This window comes from Rhineura floridana, chromosome 20, assembly GCF_030035675.1.
Source record: "Rhineura floridana isolate rRhiFlo1 chromosome 20, rRhiFlo1.hap2, whole genome shotgun sequence".
Lineage (NCBI taxonomy): Eukaryota > Metazoa > Chordata > Lepidosauria > Squamata > Rhineuridae > Rhineura > Rhineura floridana.
This window is the reverse complement of record NC_084499.1, coordinates 3,892,108-3,911,402: the sequence shown is the minus strand read 5'-3', so window position 1 is coordinate 3,911,402 and position 19,295 is coordinate 3,892,108. Positions and strand designations below refer to the sequence as shown.

General features: G+C 46.2%; 1 protein-coding gene across 1 annotated transcript in view; it reads right to left on the bottom strand.

Annotated features, from left to right (window-relative positions):
- Nucleotides 1-19,295, bottom strand: part of RABGAP1 (RAB GTPase activating protein 1) — a 130,517-nt gene that overhangs the window by 73,449 nt on the left and 37,773 nt on the right. The window contains exons 10-13 of the mRNA XM_061603546.1: nt 16,310-16,479; nt 9,683-9,857; nt 7,580-7,673; nt 6,347-6,497 (exon numbers count right to left, since the gene is read on the bottom strand). Of these exons, the coding sequence (XP_061459530.1) occupies nt 6,347-6,497; nt 7,580-7,673; nt 9,683-9,857; nt 16,310-16,479 (590 nt within the window). The remainder of the gene's footprint in view (nt 1-6,346; nt 6,498-7,579; nt 7,674-9,682; nt 9,858-16,309; nt 16,480-19,295) is intronic.

The window sequence follows — 19,295 nt, the reverse complement described above, 5'->3', positions numbered from 1 at the left end:
ATGGCTGTCCAGCTGCCTCTTGAAGGCCTCCAGTGTCGGAGAGCCCACTATCTCTCTACATAATTGATTCTATTGTCGTATGGCTCTAACAGTTAGGAAGTTTTTCCTGATGTCCAGTTGAAATCTGGCTTCCTGCAACTTGAGTCCATTATTCCGTGTCCTGCACTCTAGGACGATCGAGAAGAGATCCCAGCCCTCCTCTATGTGACAACCTTTTGGTGGCAGCTTCCAGGTCCTCCACACTGCTCGCCTCAAGGCGCATCTGGTGGGGAAAGACTAGAAATGTCTCCTGGGCAGCAACAGCAGATGGGCGTGTTAACATAAGGCCCCTTCTGCCACATGGGTGGGGAGCAAGGGGGAGAATTAATCAAGGGCAGCTTTTAAAACAAAGGCATCAGGGCCTAGTTGGGAAAGGGAGCTGGTTTTCAGAGAGATCCCAACAGGCAAGCCTCTTTCAGGCACTGCTTTGGCTCCTTTTGCAGTGGAATTTGCTCAGCATTCCAGGACGCCAGGGTGACAATTGACTGTGAGCCACCACACAGCTGCTTGCCACATCCAATGGGCTCCATCGTTCTGCTTTGTGCTGAGCCATGCCGCCAAACTGTCCGAAGGACTCCTCTCAACTCCAAGCCTGACCGCAGCCAATCAGTTGGCCGGAAAAGGCAAGCACAACCCTGTTGGGGTTCCAGTACGGATCTCACTCACTCACTCCCCCTCTTGCTGAGCTAGCACGAGCTGAAGCAGCAGCTCCAGCTTGCTGGGTCAGTGCCACAGCTGCTCACGCGGAAGGAGAATCCAAACAGCCAGATGCCATTTGTGGCTGTGCGCGTGTGTGCATACCACAACACAGCCTCTAAAAAGACAAAACATACACACAAATCAGCCTCTTTTAAAAAACATAAGGAGGCAGAAGGATGGATGCTGGTCCAGCTTTCCAACCAAAGGGAGAGATCAAAATGCCCAGGGACAAAAATCAAACCTTGGCCCTTGGCACTGCCCTCCCAAAGCAGGAAGAGAGGACCAAGCTGGGTTGGAAAGGGTCGCTCCCGGTTCCCACAACAGCCTTCTGGGTTTCTAGGTATGTAGCCTTTAAAGCAGGAGTCTGAGAAGTTGGAGAAAGGCTGTAACTCAGTAGTAGAGTACCTACTTTGCATGCAGAAGGTACCGGGTTCAATTCCAGGCACTACCAGGTAGGTCTTGGAGAGAACTGTGTCTGAATCCCTAGGGAGCCGCTGCCAGTCAGTGTAAACAATACTGGGCTAGATTGACCATGGTCTGATTCAGCATAAGGCAGTCTTCTAGGTCTCTAAAGTCACAAGAATTTTGGGGGCAGAAACCTGAGGGTTTTGAAACAGGCTCTCTGTTGCTGTTTGGGGCAGGGCCTAAAAATTAGAAGCTGGCCCTCCAGAAACCCAGTTGCATTCTCTGTCTGTGCCCACTGTGTGCCAAGTGAATGCAAATTCTACACCACTCAATATTCCAAGAACATCATTATTCAGAATGCAAATTGATTCTTCTCCCGCTGGTTTAAAGACTTTTTTTTCTGGCAAGGACTGGAGGGCAAAGGCATGGCGTGGAAAAGTCTAGCACAAAATAAAGAGATGGCCAGGGATGGTGGACAGGAACAAATAAAAAAAGTGGACGTGTACAAGCATCACCTATTATTTGGGGGCAGGGAGGGGGCAGAACCGACAGCCCTAACAGCTGTGCCTCTTGCTTGCTTGCCCATCTGACAAAACTCCCAATCCATCAAAATTGGCATTTTTGGCAGGAGGGCGAGAGGAGAGCAGCCTCCTGCCTGGGAGATGACATTATGTGGAGAATCAATGGCAACCACTGAGAGGGGCAGAAAGAAAGACTGGCTGGCAGCATAACAGGTGGCATGGCCGAGAAGCTCTAAAAGGAAGCACCGGGCAGCTGGATCAATACTGCAAGCCAGTTCAAGCAGCAAGGGTCACTGCAGCAGTCTCCAAAGGCAGACAAGGATGGTGGGGACTTGGCCAGAGGAAGATGGAAGAAGAGGCTGGACTGGCACCGAATGCAAAGCCCGAGAAGCAAGGAAGGAACGATGTCTTGCAAAGCAAAGTGGGAGTTCAAAACCCTCTGTGTGTGTGGTACTGCACTAGGGAGAGTGATTTGCAGGTAGAATCAGCTGGCACGGGAAGATTAAGTGCAGATCTCCCACATTAATGCTACGATGCAAACATGTGGCTGAGAAACACCATCTATGTTTGGTCCAGAGCAAATGGCAAGTCAAGCCAGGCAGACTCCCTTGGGCCACAAATGCAATCTCTTGTTTCCCATTCCAAATCATCAATGTTCTTCTTTCAGAGCTACTCAAAGCACCACACCTTCTTCCACTAACCACTAGGTTAGCACAAGTGGGTTCCTAATGCCACAAGTGGAGGGCTTTCCTGTAGTTGATGCTTCTTTGGGGCACTTTATCACACTAGTTTCCACAGAAGGGGGATTTTTGCATGCACCAGGCTCCCTCTTTCGTTCCACCTCACATACCACATTCATTTGACAGGTGTCTGTGCTGAACAACTGGCAAGAGTCCCATCATTAAATATGGGTGGCTCTAAGGCCCTCAGATTCATAAATGCCACTAACTTCAGGCTCGGCAGCCATCTTCTGAATGTCCCTTGACATTAAGACTCACTGCAACAGGTACAACACTGCACTGACAAATGCATCTTTTTTAAACATTCTCTCTGCAACCACATTAAAACCGCTCATTTATTAAAACTTAATAAATATGGCTTTATCACTTCATCTAAAGTTCTTAATCCAAATCAAATATATAAAAAACAATATATAAAATAAAAAGAGCTTTCAACTTGCTTTCTGTGGAACACGGACAGATCACTCCATCCTCATCCCTCCATCAACCCAGTGCATTTCCATGCTGGTCATGGAGAAAAGAGTCTTTCCCAGCATAGAAACCAAGCAAGCTGGCAGAGGAGGAATGGAATAATCCTTCCCTCCCTCCTCTGCCAGCCCACTCACTTTCATGACACTCCTGGTCACCTATGTCTACCCAGGCAAGTTGTTAACTGCAAGGCTGCGATCAAACATACAAAAAACGGGTTAGCACCAATTGTAGTTCACACAAGGAAAGAAGTTAGAACAGTGGCAAGACTGAAAGTTGTAAACTGCTTTGACATTTCTGCTGAGCGATCCCAGCTCCCCACCCACAAATCCTAACCTGGTTGATTACTGCATTCATCATTCATTATACTGACTTCATACTCTCTACAAAACCAAGCCACCTTCTGTCTGCCTAGATCAGGCGTGGGGAACCTTTGGCCCTTCTGATGTTGCTGAACTACAACTCCCATCAGCCCCAGCCATGGTGGCCAATGGCCAGGGATGATGGGAGAAGTAGTTCAGCAATATCTGAAGGGCCAAAGGTTTCCCACACCTGGCCTAAATAGTCCTTGGATTAACTCATGGAACTAGGGGACCCAATTCAAATGCACTTTTATTGGCTTTTACCCCATTTTTCCATACGGCACAACAAAGATGAAAAGAGCACTGTCAGAAGTTGACACAGTGTGATGTATACAATACATTACAAATACAAACATGCTACATTAAGAACTCCAGTGAAATCTTGTGCTTTTGCTGCCCGATACATTCAATGAGCAGATGTAAGCAAGAGGCAGAAGTTGGTTTGTTTTACAAACAAATGAAACAAGGGGAAAAACTCTTTTGAAAAAGAAAAGCTGCATCTGTGTTTCTCCAGAAGTAGGCACCGAAGTGTGTGGGGGCCCACAGGTTCCCACACAGCCAGGCCCTGCCCTCTAAGCTTACAAACCTGGAGATCAGCCTTCCCCAAGCTGCCATGCTGGCGGGGACTGATGGAAGGCACCAACCTGGAGGAAGGCACTAGAGGGGAGCAAAAGATCAGAGCAGCCTTGCTGGATCAGACCAAACAGCGCATCTAGCCAGCACCTTGTTTTCCACAGTGGGCTGTAGGAGGCTGGTACTCAAGGGATACACTACCCCTGAACATGGAGGCTCTGTTTGACTTTTATCCACACATTGATCCAACTGTAGACTAGCCAGGTTGGTGAAACCTAAGACAAATTTAAGGAGGCGGCCTATCAAAGGCTATTAGAAATAATGGCTATGTAAAAACCCCAGGTTTAGAGGCAGTGTAGTACTGAACTCCAGCAGCTAGCAGCGACAACAGGAAGTGGCTCTGGGCTTCATGCCCTTCTTTTGGGTTTCCTGGAGGCATCTGAACGCCCCATGTGAGGAAGCAGGATGGTGGACTACATAGGTCTTTGGGCTGATCCAGCAGCCCAGCTCCTGGCCAGGAATGCCACACAATCATGTGTTATAGCATCACATGAGAGCTGCATGGGGCCAGGGCACAGTCTTAGTGACCCAGAAACCAGCCTCTGCACTCTCCCCGTACCCAGCACATGTTCCCTCAGCACAGCAATTATACACAAGTAGAGGTTCAATGTGTCAGACAAGGCAAGGCTGAATCAGTTATCTCAGCAGTCATCAAACAGACACACACACAGGGTAGGAGGGGATGCCGCAGTTCTGAAGTATCATCAGGTAGCAATTCAAAAATGTCAGAAGAGAGCTCTTAGGGTTTCATTCATACAGATGTAGCATGTCATACAATCCCATCCTGGGCAGGGCATCACTCCAGACTGCAGGTGGCAGTATGGAAATTTATGACCCATATGTAAAGAACCCCCTCTGTCCATGCAAAGCTAGGGTGGCAAGGTGAATGGAGTTTTAGCTCAGCATTCTCCCCGACATGCTAGTTTTCCACATGCAAGGAAGTTTATAATGTGTGTTCTTTTCTTTTAAATGGTAGGGAGTTTCTCTCAATATATAATTCCCTTCCCACCCACCCCTCACCTACCCAAAATATTATTATTAATTAGATTTGTTAGTCACTAGTTACCCAAAGATCTCCAAGCAACTTACAACATTGTTAAACATGCAGATATATCTATATATACATCATACCATAAAAAACACAGCCACAGAAAGCTTTGGCAGCATACTAATAACAAGCAGTGCACCACATGTCACATGTCGTTTCTACACATTTGAAATCATCCTGAGAAAATAGAACTGCAAATGGTACAGCATAACATAAATGTTGTCATTATCTTTCGTGTGGGGTTTTATTTTATTTTTTGCTTCATCCAAAATTTTAAAAGTGCACAATTCAATTTCAAATTCAGACTTCAATTCCAGAAGCAAATGTTCAAATACTGCCAAGAAGCATACAACTAACTACCCCTCCATACTTTCAAAGCTGGCAAAAAAGTGTCCTAAATTAACAGCCTTCGCCAATTTGGTGCCCTCCAGATGTCTTGGACTACAACTCCCATCACAGCTGTGCTGACTGGGGCTGATGGGAGCTGTAGTCAAAAACATCTGGAGGGTACCAGGTTGCTGACAGCTGCCCTAAAAGGAGTCCCTTTAGTGTGGCAATGAAGCAGACTTTGTAAGGAACTAGACCAGCAGCTTTGAAAAACCCTCCACCTTGAGAGATCACTTTCCATACCGACTCATTGGATAAGATCCTCTGCAGAACTACCATGGAACCCCCGTCGTGCTGCAGAGCATTCTGGGGGGTTTCTAGGGCACACACTGAGCTTGCAGGGAGAAGCAGAGGAGAAAAGAACTGGCTAAGTCTGTCGGGAATGCTTTGATTTGGATTCCTGCACTGAGCAGGGGGGGTTGGACTCGATGGCCTTACAGGCCCCTTCCAACTCTACTATTCTATGATTCTATGATAAGTCAGTCTCTTGAGTCTCACTGTTGATTAATTTCATGCTACTCTCCCTTCCAAAGAGCTCAGGGTAGTGTATGTGATTCTCCCCCACTCCACCTTTTATCCACCACAACAACCCTGTAAGACAAGTTGAGCAGAGAGAGAGAGGGAGAGGACTAAGGACACCCAGCAAGCTTTGTGCCTGTGCTGGATCCGAACCTGAGTTTCTCCAGTCATAGTCAAATACTAACCACTACACTTACACTGGTTCTCCATCGTTACTGCCCCAGAATGCATCCACAGCTGTGCCACAGTTGCACGCTATAGGGGAAACATCAGCAGAAGTGGGCCAGCAGCCTCTCAAAAGAATTCTTGTCCACTGTTACTGGTGGTCTTGCTGAGGGACACCCCCCCTTGCAAATGAGCTTCAGAGATGGTCCTGGGATTCAACAGAAAGACTGAAAACCACCAGTGCCAAAAAGCTAAAGTTGCCAGAAAGCTCCTCAAGTTGCTATCCAATTACACAATTTTTCTCAATGTGCATGCGTGCACATATCCATGCACGCACACAAACAAGTGCATTGGGCCTACCTTTGTAATAAGAATTCGGTATTTCTCCACCAGGTGGTCGTTGTTGTGGCATCCTGCAAGCAACTGCCAAACCTCCCCTCTGAGGGCTTCAGGGACTCCGCTTCTCACCAACGTGGACAAGGTTTTTGGTCGCACGCTTAGATTCAAGTGCCTGGAAGGGAGGAAGGAGACCAGACATCAGACGACACATATGCAGGGCAATGACTCCTGGCCGAGTGGGGTGGGTGGGGGCTGTTCCGTGTACGCTCCCCTAAGTGATGAAAAAATGTCTGGCCTTCTATGCGTGTGCAGTGGGAAAGGGAAGGCCTGGAACCTGTGTGCACTCAAGTGCAGGGAACTCAAGTCAGTCACTGAGGAGAAGTGGGCTGGCCAGTTTGTTCCCACTACCTGCTCAGACAGGACGAGGAGGGAGGCAAATGGCTGGAGGGAAGCAAATAAGAACAGAGATCTTATGGCATGGCAGCATCTATGCCATACTGTGCCATGCACTCAATCACAGTTCATGCAATCCCCTCTAAATTCATGTGCCAGTCCTGCCTAAAACTGTTTGCCCATTAGAAGCCGGGCTGCACCAATTGCAAAGTTCTAAAAAAAAAAAAAAGGAAAAGAGGACAATCAGCTTATTGTTTTATGAATGGGAAGGAAGCAAGCAAATTAGTGTCTTCCACCAAAAGATAGTTCAGGCTCGCGTGGGACAGATCCGTGGTAGGGGTGGGTGGGGTAATAGGAAAGTCCGGTGAGCATGTAAAAGGCAACATGGACATTCAAGCAACTCTTGCTCTACAATTAAAGGGACCCATTTCAAGGCACGCAAACTGGCACAGAACATTCCTTCAGCAGATGTTGATGAATAAGGAATGGCCAGCAGGATTCAAGACGGCAGGAGTTTCAAGCGAACTTGGCTTGCCTCCCCAGGCAAGGATGCTGGCAACAGGGTCTGCAGTGGCCAAGGCAAACTTTTGGCTTGTCTACCTGGCAGGGCAGTGGCCGTGGATAAAGACTGGTCTCTCCTGTAAGCAGCCTTCAAGAAGCACAATAGGCAGCAATAAGAACAAGCTGTGGGACGTGGTGTATGTCAGTTTCCAGTGCCCTTGAAAGTCTACCTCCTTCTTTTTGCCTTGTGTGCCTTGCCCCCAATCCTAGGGAAACTCTACTGCTAATTTCCAAGGAAAGCACCTTCAGACAGACCAATTTTCAATACAGGAAACGGGAAGAAAAGGTGGACTTGCTTACCATTTGGACAAAAGGTCTCCCCACGTCTCAAGGATTTTTTCCGCACACTCTTTGGAAACGTCTCCCGAGCCACTCAGGAGAGGCTCGTCGTTATCTGCAAGATACAAAACCAGCTCAGGGGAGGGGGAAGTGACAGCAGGAAGCACCACCTATCTCATCCCTGCTTAGGGGAAAAAAGACTATGATTCACTGCACCTGCTGGATCAGGTTGAAGCTGTGCAAATACTGCACACAGAGCAGCACGGTGTAGCTCCAAATGAGCAAAGAGGGGAAAAACACATCCCAAGTTTATGCTGGGGAGGAGGAGATGCCAGGGCTGGGGAATGTTTTGCAGCCCAAGGGCTGCACTCTGTCGGAGCCAGAGCCAAAGAGAGCGTGGAGCAATGGCTGTGACTCTTCTTTTGTACAGTCAGCTGCATTCCAGCCATGCAAACGCCAGAGGGTTCCACACATGCACGCACACAATGCAAACAAGAAGCAAAAGCGCTTGAGGGCATAGCCTGGGGAGCATCCCAGAGAGGCCTCGAAGGCCACAGTTAGCCCACACGCATGAGGTTCTCCACCTGTGCTCTGTGATCAAGATATATCCTTTGTTGTTGTTGCGTGCCTTCAAGTCGATTACGACTTATGGCGACCCTATGAATCAGCGACCTCCTTTAGATACTCTGTTCATAGGGTTATCGTGGCAAGAGTTATTCAGAGGTGGTTTACCTTCCTCTGAGTCTGGATGCATCTTAGTCTGGTGTCTCAGTTTTGACCATTCTGCCTTGGGTGACCCCGCTAGGGGTCTAGCCTCTTAGTCTACACTCCTGACGGCTTTGCTCTCAGCTTCTTTGACATTCTCAAACCCCCTCACCACATTAAGGAGTGCATCCTAGAGGTGGTGATATATCCTAGGAATCAGAAACTGAAAGTCCCTGAATGTGATGTGATCCACCCCCATGCACACAGACACAAACATGTCCCACCTAACCCCACCACCACCACCACCCGTTGCCAGCCCAGAGGGGAGGCCAGTGATGAAGGCACCAGTCGCTACAGCAATAACAGTTCCCAGCAGACCACGCTGGAGGATGAGCAAGGGCCTGGCCTTCCATCCTCCACCAAGACAAATAGCTGATCTGGGGCGGACACATTCATAAACCTTTATTCCAATCACCCTATTTTTATTTTATTTATTTCTTATTTAACAACATTTATATGCTGCCGAAATGTAAAGACCCCTAAGCGGTTTACAAAAAACATTACAACTAACACAGTTAAAAACAAGTAATTAAATGCAATTAGAACAGCTACTAACCAAAAAAGTAAACAGATCAACACCTACATGTCTGGATAGGCTTGCCTAAACAAAAATGTTTTAAGCAAGCGTTGAAAGAAATACAGTGAAGGCACCTGCCTGGTGTCAATAGGCAGGGAGTTCCAAAGAGCAGATGTTGCCACACTAAAAGAACCATTTCTTACAAGTGCGGAATGAGTGTTATGTGCCATCTATCCTGGTACTGTTCCGCAAATCGAAGTGCTTGAGTGGACACATTTAGGGTAAGACAGTCCTGTGAGTAGATTGGTCCCAAGCTTTTAAGGGCTTTGCATACCAATAATTGAATTTGGCTTGGTAATAAATCAGCAACCGATGCAGATCTCTGAGCAGAGGTGTTATATGCTGCCAGGGTCTCACTCCTGTCAGCAATCTGCCTGCAGCATTCTGCACCAATTGCAGTTTCTAGGTAAGGTGCAAGGAAAGCACCACACAGAGTGCATTGCAGTAATCCGGTCTTGAAGTCATTTGAAACATATGGTATCATAGAGGAAAAGGGAGCACAGGTTAAGTCAACCTATAGCAGCCTTGCCCAACCTGGCGGCCTCTGGATGATTTGGGATACAGACACAGCAGTCCAAAACATGGAGAGGGCACCACGTTGGACAAGGCCAGTGTATAGGAACAGGGGCACCCACGTGGTACCATCCGAAGCTACCTTTAGCTATGAAATCTTAAGCAAAAAAAAAAAAATGCAAAAATGCTGCAAACTTCAGCTGCTTTCCAGCCCGCTGATGCCAGAGGCAGCCCAGAAAAAGTGAGAAAGACGACCAGCCCCTTCTTACCTTCCTCTTCATCATCCTCCGGAGGGGAAGGGATCATGGAGCCCTGGGATCCAGACTGCGGCAGGCGGAGCGCTGGGCTTGCGGTGGGTTTTCTCCGCTCCCTTTCCGACTCGCTCTCCAGGCACACAACTTCGTAGAGAGTGTCTGTGCTGTTCTTCCGGTCCTTTTGCTTTATCTGAAGGACAGAATGCACACTTAAGTCTCAGAGCCATGGAAGAGACTAAGAGAGAACACCTCGGAAGACTCACACAAGCGCCTCTCTCTACAGCAGGGAGACGAACGGGAGGAAAGCACTTCTCAGAGTTTCAGCTAGCCTTCCCAGATTCCAGGACAGTGTCAGTCAGAATCCTTTCTGACGTTTTTGAAAATAAGGAGCATGACTTGGAACTCGCACAGTATTGCCTTGTGGCCAAAATGTCAAAACTTTGCTTCAAGGAAGGAAGCTTGTTGGGGGCAGAGCCTTGCTCTTACTCTGAAAAGGACTGGTTGCATAAGAGCAGGGGGGAGGGGAGAGGGGTACCTGCAATTCAGACAATCCTCCCAGATTCAGATTTGGCAACTGGGCCAACCTGCAGAGACGCAGCTCTGCAATGATACACATTTTTCTATCCAATTGCTTCTCAGTGAGACCTTGTGGGTGGGGAGAGGAGGATGTGCAATCGGTGGTTCAAGTGTTGGGACTTGGACGACCAGGGTTCAAATCCCCACTCAGCCATGAAGCTGATTGGGTGGCCTTGGGCCAGTCACACATTATCTCAGCTATCCTACCACACAGGGTTGTTGTGAGGATAAAATGAGGAAGTAGAGAACCACGTAAGCTGCCTTGAACTCTTTGGAGGAAAGGTGGGATGTAAAAGTAAAAAATAAAAATATTTTCATTTCAACCTGTGGTTCACTGAAGACTGTAACAACCTGAGAAACTGAAATGGGTTCAGGACTTCAGATCCACCAACATTTGTGAAGTGTTAGCAGCCCAAAGGAGGAACTGCACTCCAGCCTCATCAAGGGTTCTCTAGAAACATCTACTTCTCCCAAAAAATCTTGGGAACTGTAGTTCCCTGGATTCTTTGGGGGGAGCCATGTGCTTTAAAGGTACGGCGAGTACACAGCCTTGGTCAACTGCTAACTCGTTTCTGCCTCCCACAGCCAGTTTGCCTCTGGGCTCCCTCCCTTTCATCACCCTCCCTGCCTCAACTTTCTTTTCACTCAGTTTTCCAGCCCTCAGCCTCCCAACCAGCTCCTCCTTGTTCTTAGGCCCTGGGCTCCTGCGGGGAGGAAGGGCGGGATAGAAATCAAACAATAAATAAATAAATAAAAATAAACGATGTGGTTTTTTTCCTCCTCCAGCCAGACTAATATCTCACTTCCTTTCTCAACAGCTGTTCCCCTTTTCAGCATTCTACTGCTGCAGGCTCCCTTCCCCCCACCCCCAGCACTTGGAAGCATTCCTGAAGGTTCCATGACATCACAGCAGCTGAGCCAATAGGGGAGGAATGAAAGAAAGGCTTGCAGACAGACAGGTTGCAAACTGTAAAATGCCAGGAAGGTTTCTGGAGCGGCTTGGATCTTTCCTAGTAAGTGTTTGAACAAGCTTGACTTGGTTGTAAGGCTGGAACGTCTATAAGGAGGTAACAGAAAACTTTCAGGCTTCATTTTTTTCCTGGGAAAAGCGAGTTCCCCTTTTCACCAGGCTGCCCCCGCGGCAAAATTCCAACACTACCCCTAAATCAAGATAAGCACACCGTAACCATTTGTAGAGTATTGTGCTATTTTTAATTGGGCTCCTTCTAGGAGGAAGGGCGGGATATAACTGTAACACAAATAAATAGATAGAATTTATAACAGCTCGTGGCTTTGTAGGAACCAGCTTCCCTTTGGAGCTTTATCAGACAAAAACTCTTAAGCACAGCTTCAAAAGCAAGACACCAAAACAGAGTGGCTACCACTGCCCCCTCCCCCGGAACAATACCCCCCCCATGAGCCTGATGCTTGTAAAGAGTCAGCCTGGAGCCCAAGAGCAAGCCAAGCGCAAATGAGATAAAAAGCGTCACAATGAGAGCCAAGTGAGCAAGACAAAAGGTGACGGAATTAGCTCAGTAAGATAAACTTCCTTAAATTAACAAGGCTTGTGCTTTAGGAGCGGAGAAATATTTATAGCTAACAGAGCCAATTGTTTAAACTTCTCCACATTTCACCTTCCTCCACAAAAGGGGAATGTAGTCTCGGAAACTCCCCCGCCCCAAACGCGGCAATGCTACCGAGACGACTGCTACGTGGATGCTCAAATGTGCTGGAGTCATCTTTCTTTGGGGCCTGGAATTGTTACCATCTTTGAGGTTTATGGGGGACAGAGAGAGACTGAGGTTCCAAGGGAAACACAGATGTAAAGAAAGCCTAGCTAGTCAGCAACATCACTAGAAAAAAAATCCAAGGGGGGAGCACTGAAGGGGCAAAGTATACTTCTAGGTGGGCAAAATACACTGGGGAGGTGAGCTGCTTTTGGGGAGGGCACTTGCCTCGCTTGTCCCTCCCCGCCCCCTTTGGCACTGCCCCTGTAGCTAGTCCAGCCTTCTGCTTCCACAGCGGCTGCGAAGCCCCCAAGCGGGGCATGAGGGCAACAGCAGCCTCCCACTTCTGTTCCCAGTAATTGGTATTAAGAGATCTACTGCCCCTGAACATGGAGTTTCCATAAAGCCATTCAGCCCACCTAGGCCAGCACTGTTGACTCTTCCTGGTAGCAGTTCTCAGACCGAACATGAGACCTTCTGCATACAAACTAGGCATTCCCCTCTATGAATCATTTTAACGTGGTATTTTCTATTCTACTCTGGCTAGCAGGCAGACCTCTCCAAGGTCTCTGGCAGAGAGAGAAAAGCTTTCTACCGGTGATGCTTTTAACAGGAAATGACAGTGATGGAATCATCTAGAACCATCTACATTGTTTAAAGGGGTGGGAATGTAAATCTTAAAATATTATTTAAAGAATGAATTTCTGTCATTCGCCTACTACAAAATGCTCAGAGCAGGTAACAGTTTAAAACAAATAAAAAAACAGCAGCCACACACACAAATCTCTACCACATACACGTGCAGTCCCTGGCCAGTGCCTTGATGCAGTGGTGGACTGGAGGAGGGCCAATACACTGTGTTCGAATCCTGGGGAGATGGAGGCTCTGTGGGTAGGTGGTTCCCATGTCCGGAAGACAGGCCAGTTGACTGTTGTGGATGGGGTTGCCCTCCCTCTAATGGAGGCGGTACGTAGCTTGGGGATACTCCTGGATGGATATATCTTGCCATTAGAGGTTCAAGGGATCTCTGTGGCTAATAATGGCTTTTATCAACTTCTTCTGGTACGCCAGCTACAGCAGTACCTGGACTGGTATAATCTGGTACCTGGAGTCCATGCACTGGTGACTTCGAGACTGGACTACTGCAATGTGTTCTCTGTGGGGCTGCCCTTGGGCCTGGTCCATAACGCAGCAGTTAGATTTCTGACGAGGGCAGACAGCCAGCGGCATGCGACATCTTTGCTAAAACATCTGGACTGGCTGCCCAAATGCTACCAGGCCAGGTTCAGGCTCTTGCATTAATACCTGAAATATCATCTTACCCAGTCGATCACTACGCTCTGCAGGCGAGGGCCTCCTGCAGATAATATCTTATCAGAGGTCCATTCTGCACTACATAGGAAGTGGACCTTCAGCATTGTAGCTCCTAACCTTTGGAAATCCCTTAATATTAGACAGGCGCCATCTGTAATCTTTTTGGCACCTCCTGAAGACCTTCCTCTTTCAACAAGGCTTTTAAGTAGAGATTTTATCCCAGTCTGGGTCTGTGCTGGAACTGCTTTTCAAGTTGTTTTTAACTCCTTTTGTTTTTAGTATGTTTTAAAGTGCTTTAAGTGTTTGTCGCCCTGGGCTCCTTCCAGGAGGAATATAAATTTAAGTAATAATAATTTTATTATAAAATAATAATATACAAACCCCTGAAAAACTTGTGTCCAGGATACCTTAAGGATCGCCTGAGCTCAATCACTAAGACCCTTGGTAGGAGTGCTGCTAGTTGTCCCCATGTTCCAGAGGTCTGAGTGGCCTCCACTAAAAGTTAGCCAGTTAGTATTGCCGGTCCCATGTTGTGGAACAGACATTCACCCAACTTCTGCAAGGACCAGAAGCAGATTTCAACAAGCAAGGAGTGCCTTTTACTAGCTTTGGCTGCTAAGACAGTTATGGCTATTCCTGGATCAGACAGCTTGACCGCAGTTGTCTATACACAGGTAACCTCAAGGATGGATTACTGCAATGCACTCTATGTGGGGATACCCTTAAGGTTGGTCCAGAGTCTGCAACTAGTGTAGAAAGTGCAGCTGGGTTGCTTGTGGGGCAAACTACCACCAGCATATAACAGCTTATCTGTGGGATCTGCTGTCAGGCCAGCTGTTGATAGTAACATGTAAGTAACATGATAGTAACTGCTGTTGATAGCAACATGTAAGGCCCTATACAGGTCAGAACCAGGTTACTTGAGATGCCACTTTATCGCTTATATATCCAGTAGGTCACTGTGTTACACAAGAGAGTTCCTACTTCAAGTTCCTAAAATATCAGAAGCCTGCTCCACAGTAACTCAGCACAGGGCTTTCAATGTGTCAGCTTCCGTTTTGTGGGAAAGCATCCCTGTTGAGATAAGACCGTTGACTGCATTCCGTACTTTCCAGAAATAATTGAAGACATTTTGTTTCGACAAGCTTTTCCAACTGGATGAAGAGGCCTCTGCCTTAGGTTAGCTGTTACTGGATGTGGGGTGTTTCTGTGTTGCATGAACATTTAATATCTTGCATTAATCTTTTTTCTATGGTATAATGAATTGAAGTTTATGTTTTTAAATTTAAGTCGCTTTACGTAACAAGCAAGTAAATTAGGTGTTCATTCTGTATTGTTTTTATATCTGCCTTTAATGTGGTTTTTTCTTTTTTTTCTTTTAACTTTTAAAGCTTTTAAAGCTATTTTAGCTGTTTTTATGGTATGACTGTAAATCATCTTGAGACACATTGAAAAGGAGATACATAAATTTACTACTACTACTAGAATCATAGAATAGTAGAGTTGGAAGGGGCCTACAAGGCCATCGAGTCCAACCCCCTGCTCAATGCAGGAATCCTACTACTACTACTACTACTACTACTACTAATAATAATAATAAAATAATAATAATAATAAAATAATAATAATAAAATAATAATAATAAAATAATAATAAAATAATATAATAATAATAATATAATAAAATAATAATAAAATAATAATAAAGTAATAAAATAAAATAATAATAATAATAAAATAATAATAAAATAATAATAAAATAAAATAATAATAATAATAATAATAATAAAATAATAAAATAATAATAAAATAATAAAATAATAAAATAATAATAAAATAATAATAAAATAATATAATAATAAAATAATAAAATAATAAAATAATAATAAAATAATAATATAATAAAATAATAATAATAAAATAATAAAATAATAATAATAATAATAATAATAATAATGTGTATCCAAAGGACTGCTTCTCAGAGTGGCCCCAAGCTAGTTGTGTCCATTAATTTCAATGGGTCTACTCTGAGTAGGGCTAACAATGAATAAACTCCAATTTGCATAAGCCACTCGTAGCCTTTGGAAAGGAATGGGATATTATTTTGACACCGAGTCTGACACTGTCTCCATGTTTTTCCTTTTTCTTATCATCTTGTGGTTTTTACTTTTGTGTCCCCATATACGTACCCATGTATATACATGTAAGTTTCTCGGTTTGTTTTTATATGCATGCTTATTGTATTTTATGTAATTTAAATAATTGTATTTTATGTATTTTAACTTACTGTTTTGTCTTGTGTTTCTATTCTGTATACTTTTATTACGTGTGTGTGTGATTTTATTGTAAGCCGCCCTGAGTGCCCCATTGTGGCGTAGAAGGGTGGGATAGAAATATTTTAAATAAATAAAATAAATATTTTGGGGATTATATCACCATACAGTTTCAAGGTGGGCTAGACTAAGCCCAAAATACAAAAACAATACCTACCCATTTACACAAGTTGGAATAACTCGGTTAAAAATCAGAGCACCAATCCCTTCATCTCAGAACACAGTAATATTGATTAAATAAAAGCAAAGGAAAGGAATGCAGCTAACGTGTTCCAGATCTGGTAGCACAAGCTGGGCTAGAGAACCCGGCGGGGGGGAGGGGGCACCCATTTCCCATGACTGGGCGATGGGTCTTTCAAACTTTTAAGTGACGCACCACAGTACCCACCAGCCCAGAGCTGCTGAACAGCAGCCTAGACTTCCACTTAGCATTCCCAGGCATGAAGCAACCCTGCCTGTCTCTGGGTCGTGAGAAAAGGGCAAAGCTGCCCCAACTCAGCCTCTCCCAACCCTCCCGGTGGCAGACACAGAGAGCTGCTTGCATGAAAGTTGGGCAACAGCTCAAGCCCTTGAATTGCACAATGCCCAAAGTTCAGCCTTCTCCGCCACACCAGACTTTCTCCAGTCCTGGGCCATGGAGTCAGGGAAGGTCCACACTCCATCCACGGCCCTAAGGATAAGCCCCAGCCTTACCTGCTTCAGCTTCAGGAAGAAGTTCTCAGTGGAGCTCCGCTTGCTGAAAGGCCAGAAGAGCCTCTCGTTGGCAGGGCACACGCGGACTTTGGTCTCTAGGAGGAACCGGACAGGCTCCTGCACTTCAGTGATCACCAGATCCACAGCTGTGGTCAGGAACAGCACTTTGTCTGAGAAGAGGAAGCAGGAAAGCAAGAAGCTCATGTCACCCCTCAGTCCTTTCGATGGCAGTACTTGCCCTAGGCCTGCGGCCAAAATGATCATGCAGCCCAATCCTATGCATGTCTGTCCCATGGAGTTCAAAGGGGCTTATTCCGAGGTGAGCGAGCACAATACTGTAGCCCAAGTGTATTATTAACACTTATAAACCACCTACATTTTTCTAAGTACTGTACATATACGGTTTTAGATTGTTTTGTTCTGTGTTTGTACATGCTGTAAACGGCTTTAATTTTTTTTTTAATGAACAGCAGTATATAAATATTTTTATAAATAAATGCATGTAAACTGCTTTGTAAGGTCCGCTTGAAAAGCGGTGTATAAATGCCTTAAATAAATACATAAAAAACACAGCCCCTGCCTGCCGGTTCACAATCAAATTGATGTGATACAAAAGAAAAAGTGAATGGGGAGGGAAGAGGAAAGCAGGCCCTGGAGCAGCTGCTCCTTCACTGGCCGAGAGACAGGACCAGGTTTACAGTAGGGTCCCACTTTACAGCGGCCCGCTTTACGGCGTTCCACTAATACAGCGGCTTTCAATTTGAGTAAGGCCCCACTCATACGGTGCTTGTTCCGCTTTTACGTTTTTCGAGCGTCAGGCACCATTCTATTGAATGAGTTCTGCTTTTTGGCAGATTTCGCTTTTAGGCGGGGGTCTGGAACGTAACCCACCGTATGAGGGGGGCCCTACTGTATTTTTATTTATTGTATTAGATTTATTTTCCCCACTCTTCCTCCCAAAGGAGCCCAAAGGAGGAGGTTGGTTTCTCTCTTGCCATGATGTCCTTCCTAGGAGACATCGGGTGCTGCCTCCCAGGAACGGTGGGGCCCCTGGCTGGTGGCAGATGCCAGAGGGTACCTCCCTTCAGCTCTGTAGTCGCAAGTGTTAATAGCACGTGTTAAAAGGGTGCACCGTCTCATTTGTACTAAGCGTGAATGGTGTATGAGGCTTGCACATCCCATAAGCGTCACTTTCTTGCCGCTTTCTGTGACAATATACAAGCCCTCACTGGGTTCCCTCATAATTTAGCTTGCAAACAAGCCCTCGCCTGTAGTTAAGGCCTGGTCCTTGGGATTTCTTGTTCTTCACATCTAGTTCCCTAACCCTTTGAGTCTGCTCAGGCCAATGTGGTGGAGTGGCTTGAGTGCTAGACTACAACCTAGGAGACCAGGGTTCAAATCTCCACTCAGCTATGAAGCTCATTGGGTGACCTTGGCCCAGTTACAATCTCTCAGCCTAACCTACCCCACAGGCTTATTGTGGGGATAAAACAGGGAAGGGGGTAGAGCCATGTACACCACCTTGAGCTCTTTGAAGAAAAGGTGAGATATAAATGTAACAAAGTATTTGAGAGATTTTGATGCCAGTTTTCAATTAGCCATCACCAAAGCAGTTTATGAAACAAAATGCCTGAGTAAAACAGGGTCCATAAACGACATCTAATTAAAAACAAAGGAGCAGCACACAACGAAGACAATTATACCAGGAACTGCAAAACTGTATTGCAGCTCAGTCATCGACAGCATTCTGTAAGCTCGGCACTTTTACAGATCACAGCCTGGGTTTTGAATGGAGTCCAGAAAGAAACCGACATCCAAGGCAGACAACATAAGTTGACACAGTATTTGCCCCACATCTCACCCACCCCAGTCATTTCGTTGCTGTCCTGCCATTAACTCCCCTCTCGCTGGATTGTCACCTTGCAGTGGTGAGTGGGCTTGCGTGTTCCAATGAACCCTGTGAGCGATGCCGTCGGGAGTCATGTACTCCCAGTAGGGTCACCCATGGGGGTAAGGTCAAGGGAGAGGAACCAGACAAACAACGATCCAAGAAAGTCCTCAACGGCAGAACAGGAGGAGGATAACAATGTGTACTTTACAACAGCTGTGAAGGCTGCAGCAGTAAAGGACTTCCAATCGTCATGATACCCATGCCATTGGATCAAAGTCTTTTTCTGTCAAGATTGTGTGTTGATCGTGGTGCGCTGATCTCCCCACATAAAACAAATTCATGCACAGGCGTCTTCCATAACAAAAGTCCCATGGCGATCAGTGAATGACGATGGGCAGGACTGTGAAATCCAGAAGCCCCTAGTCATGAACTGGTACATCGGCAGTGGATACAGATTCAGATGGATCCTTTGTTAAAGACTTTATTTTGGAAGACAATCTTACTCGGTCATGAGTGATCACCAAGAAGCCATTAACTTCCACCTCGACTGCCTTCCCGAGTCTGCCTTGAACAGTCTGAACCCACAGACCCCAACTATGGATGTGTTCCCCTGGGATTAACAATGCCATGGTGCTTCTGCACACACACCTTGCCGCCACCTCAGCTTCTGACTCCATTCAATGGTTCCTTGACAGCACAGGGTGCCAACCTGCAGACCTGGGGCCACATGCAGCATTTGACCTTATTTGATGTGGCCCTCAATAGCTTCTGAAGTTGCGTCATTCTTCCATCCCATCAGAGTTTCTCCCTTCCTTGTTATTTTTTCCTGGCTTTATGAAGTCCAAGAACAAACTGGGTGGCTTGCTAAGAACATAAGAAGAGGTCGGAAGGTTCAAGCCAGTGGCCCATCTAGTTCTTGCAGTGGCCGGCCAGATGCCTATGGGAAGGCCACAAGGAGAAGCTCAGGACAAGAGCACGCTCCCCTCCTGTGGTTCCCAGCAACTGGTATTCGGAAGTGTCCTGCCTCTGACAGTGGAGGTGCACAGCACATCCATCAGGGTTAGTAGCCACCGATAGCCTTGTCTCCATGAATTT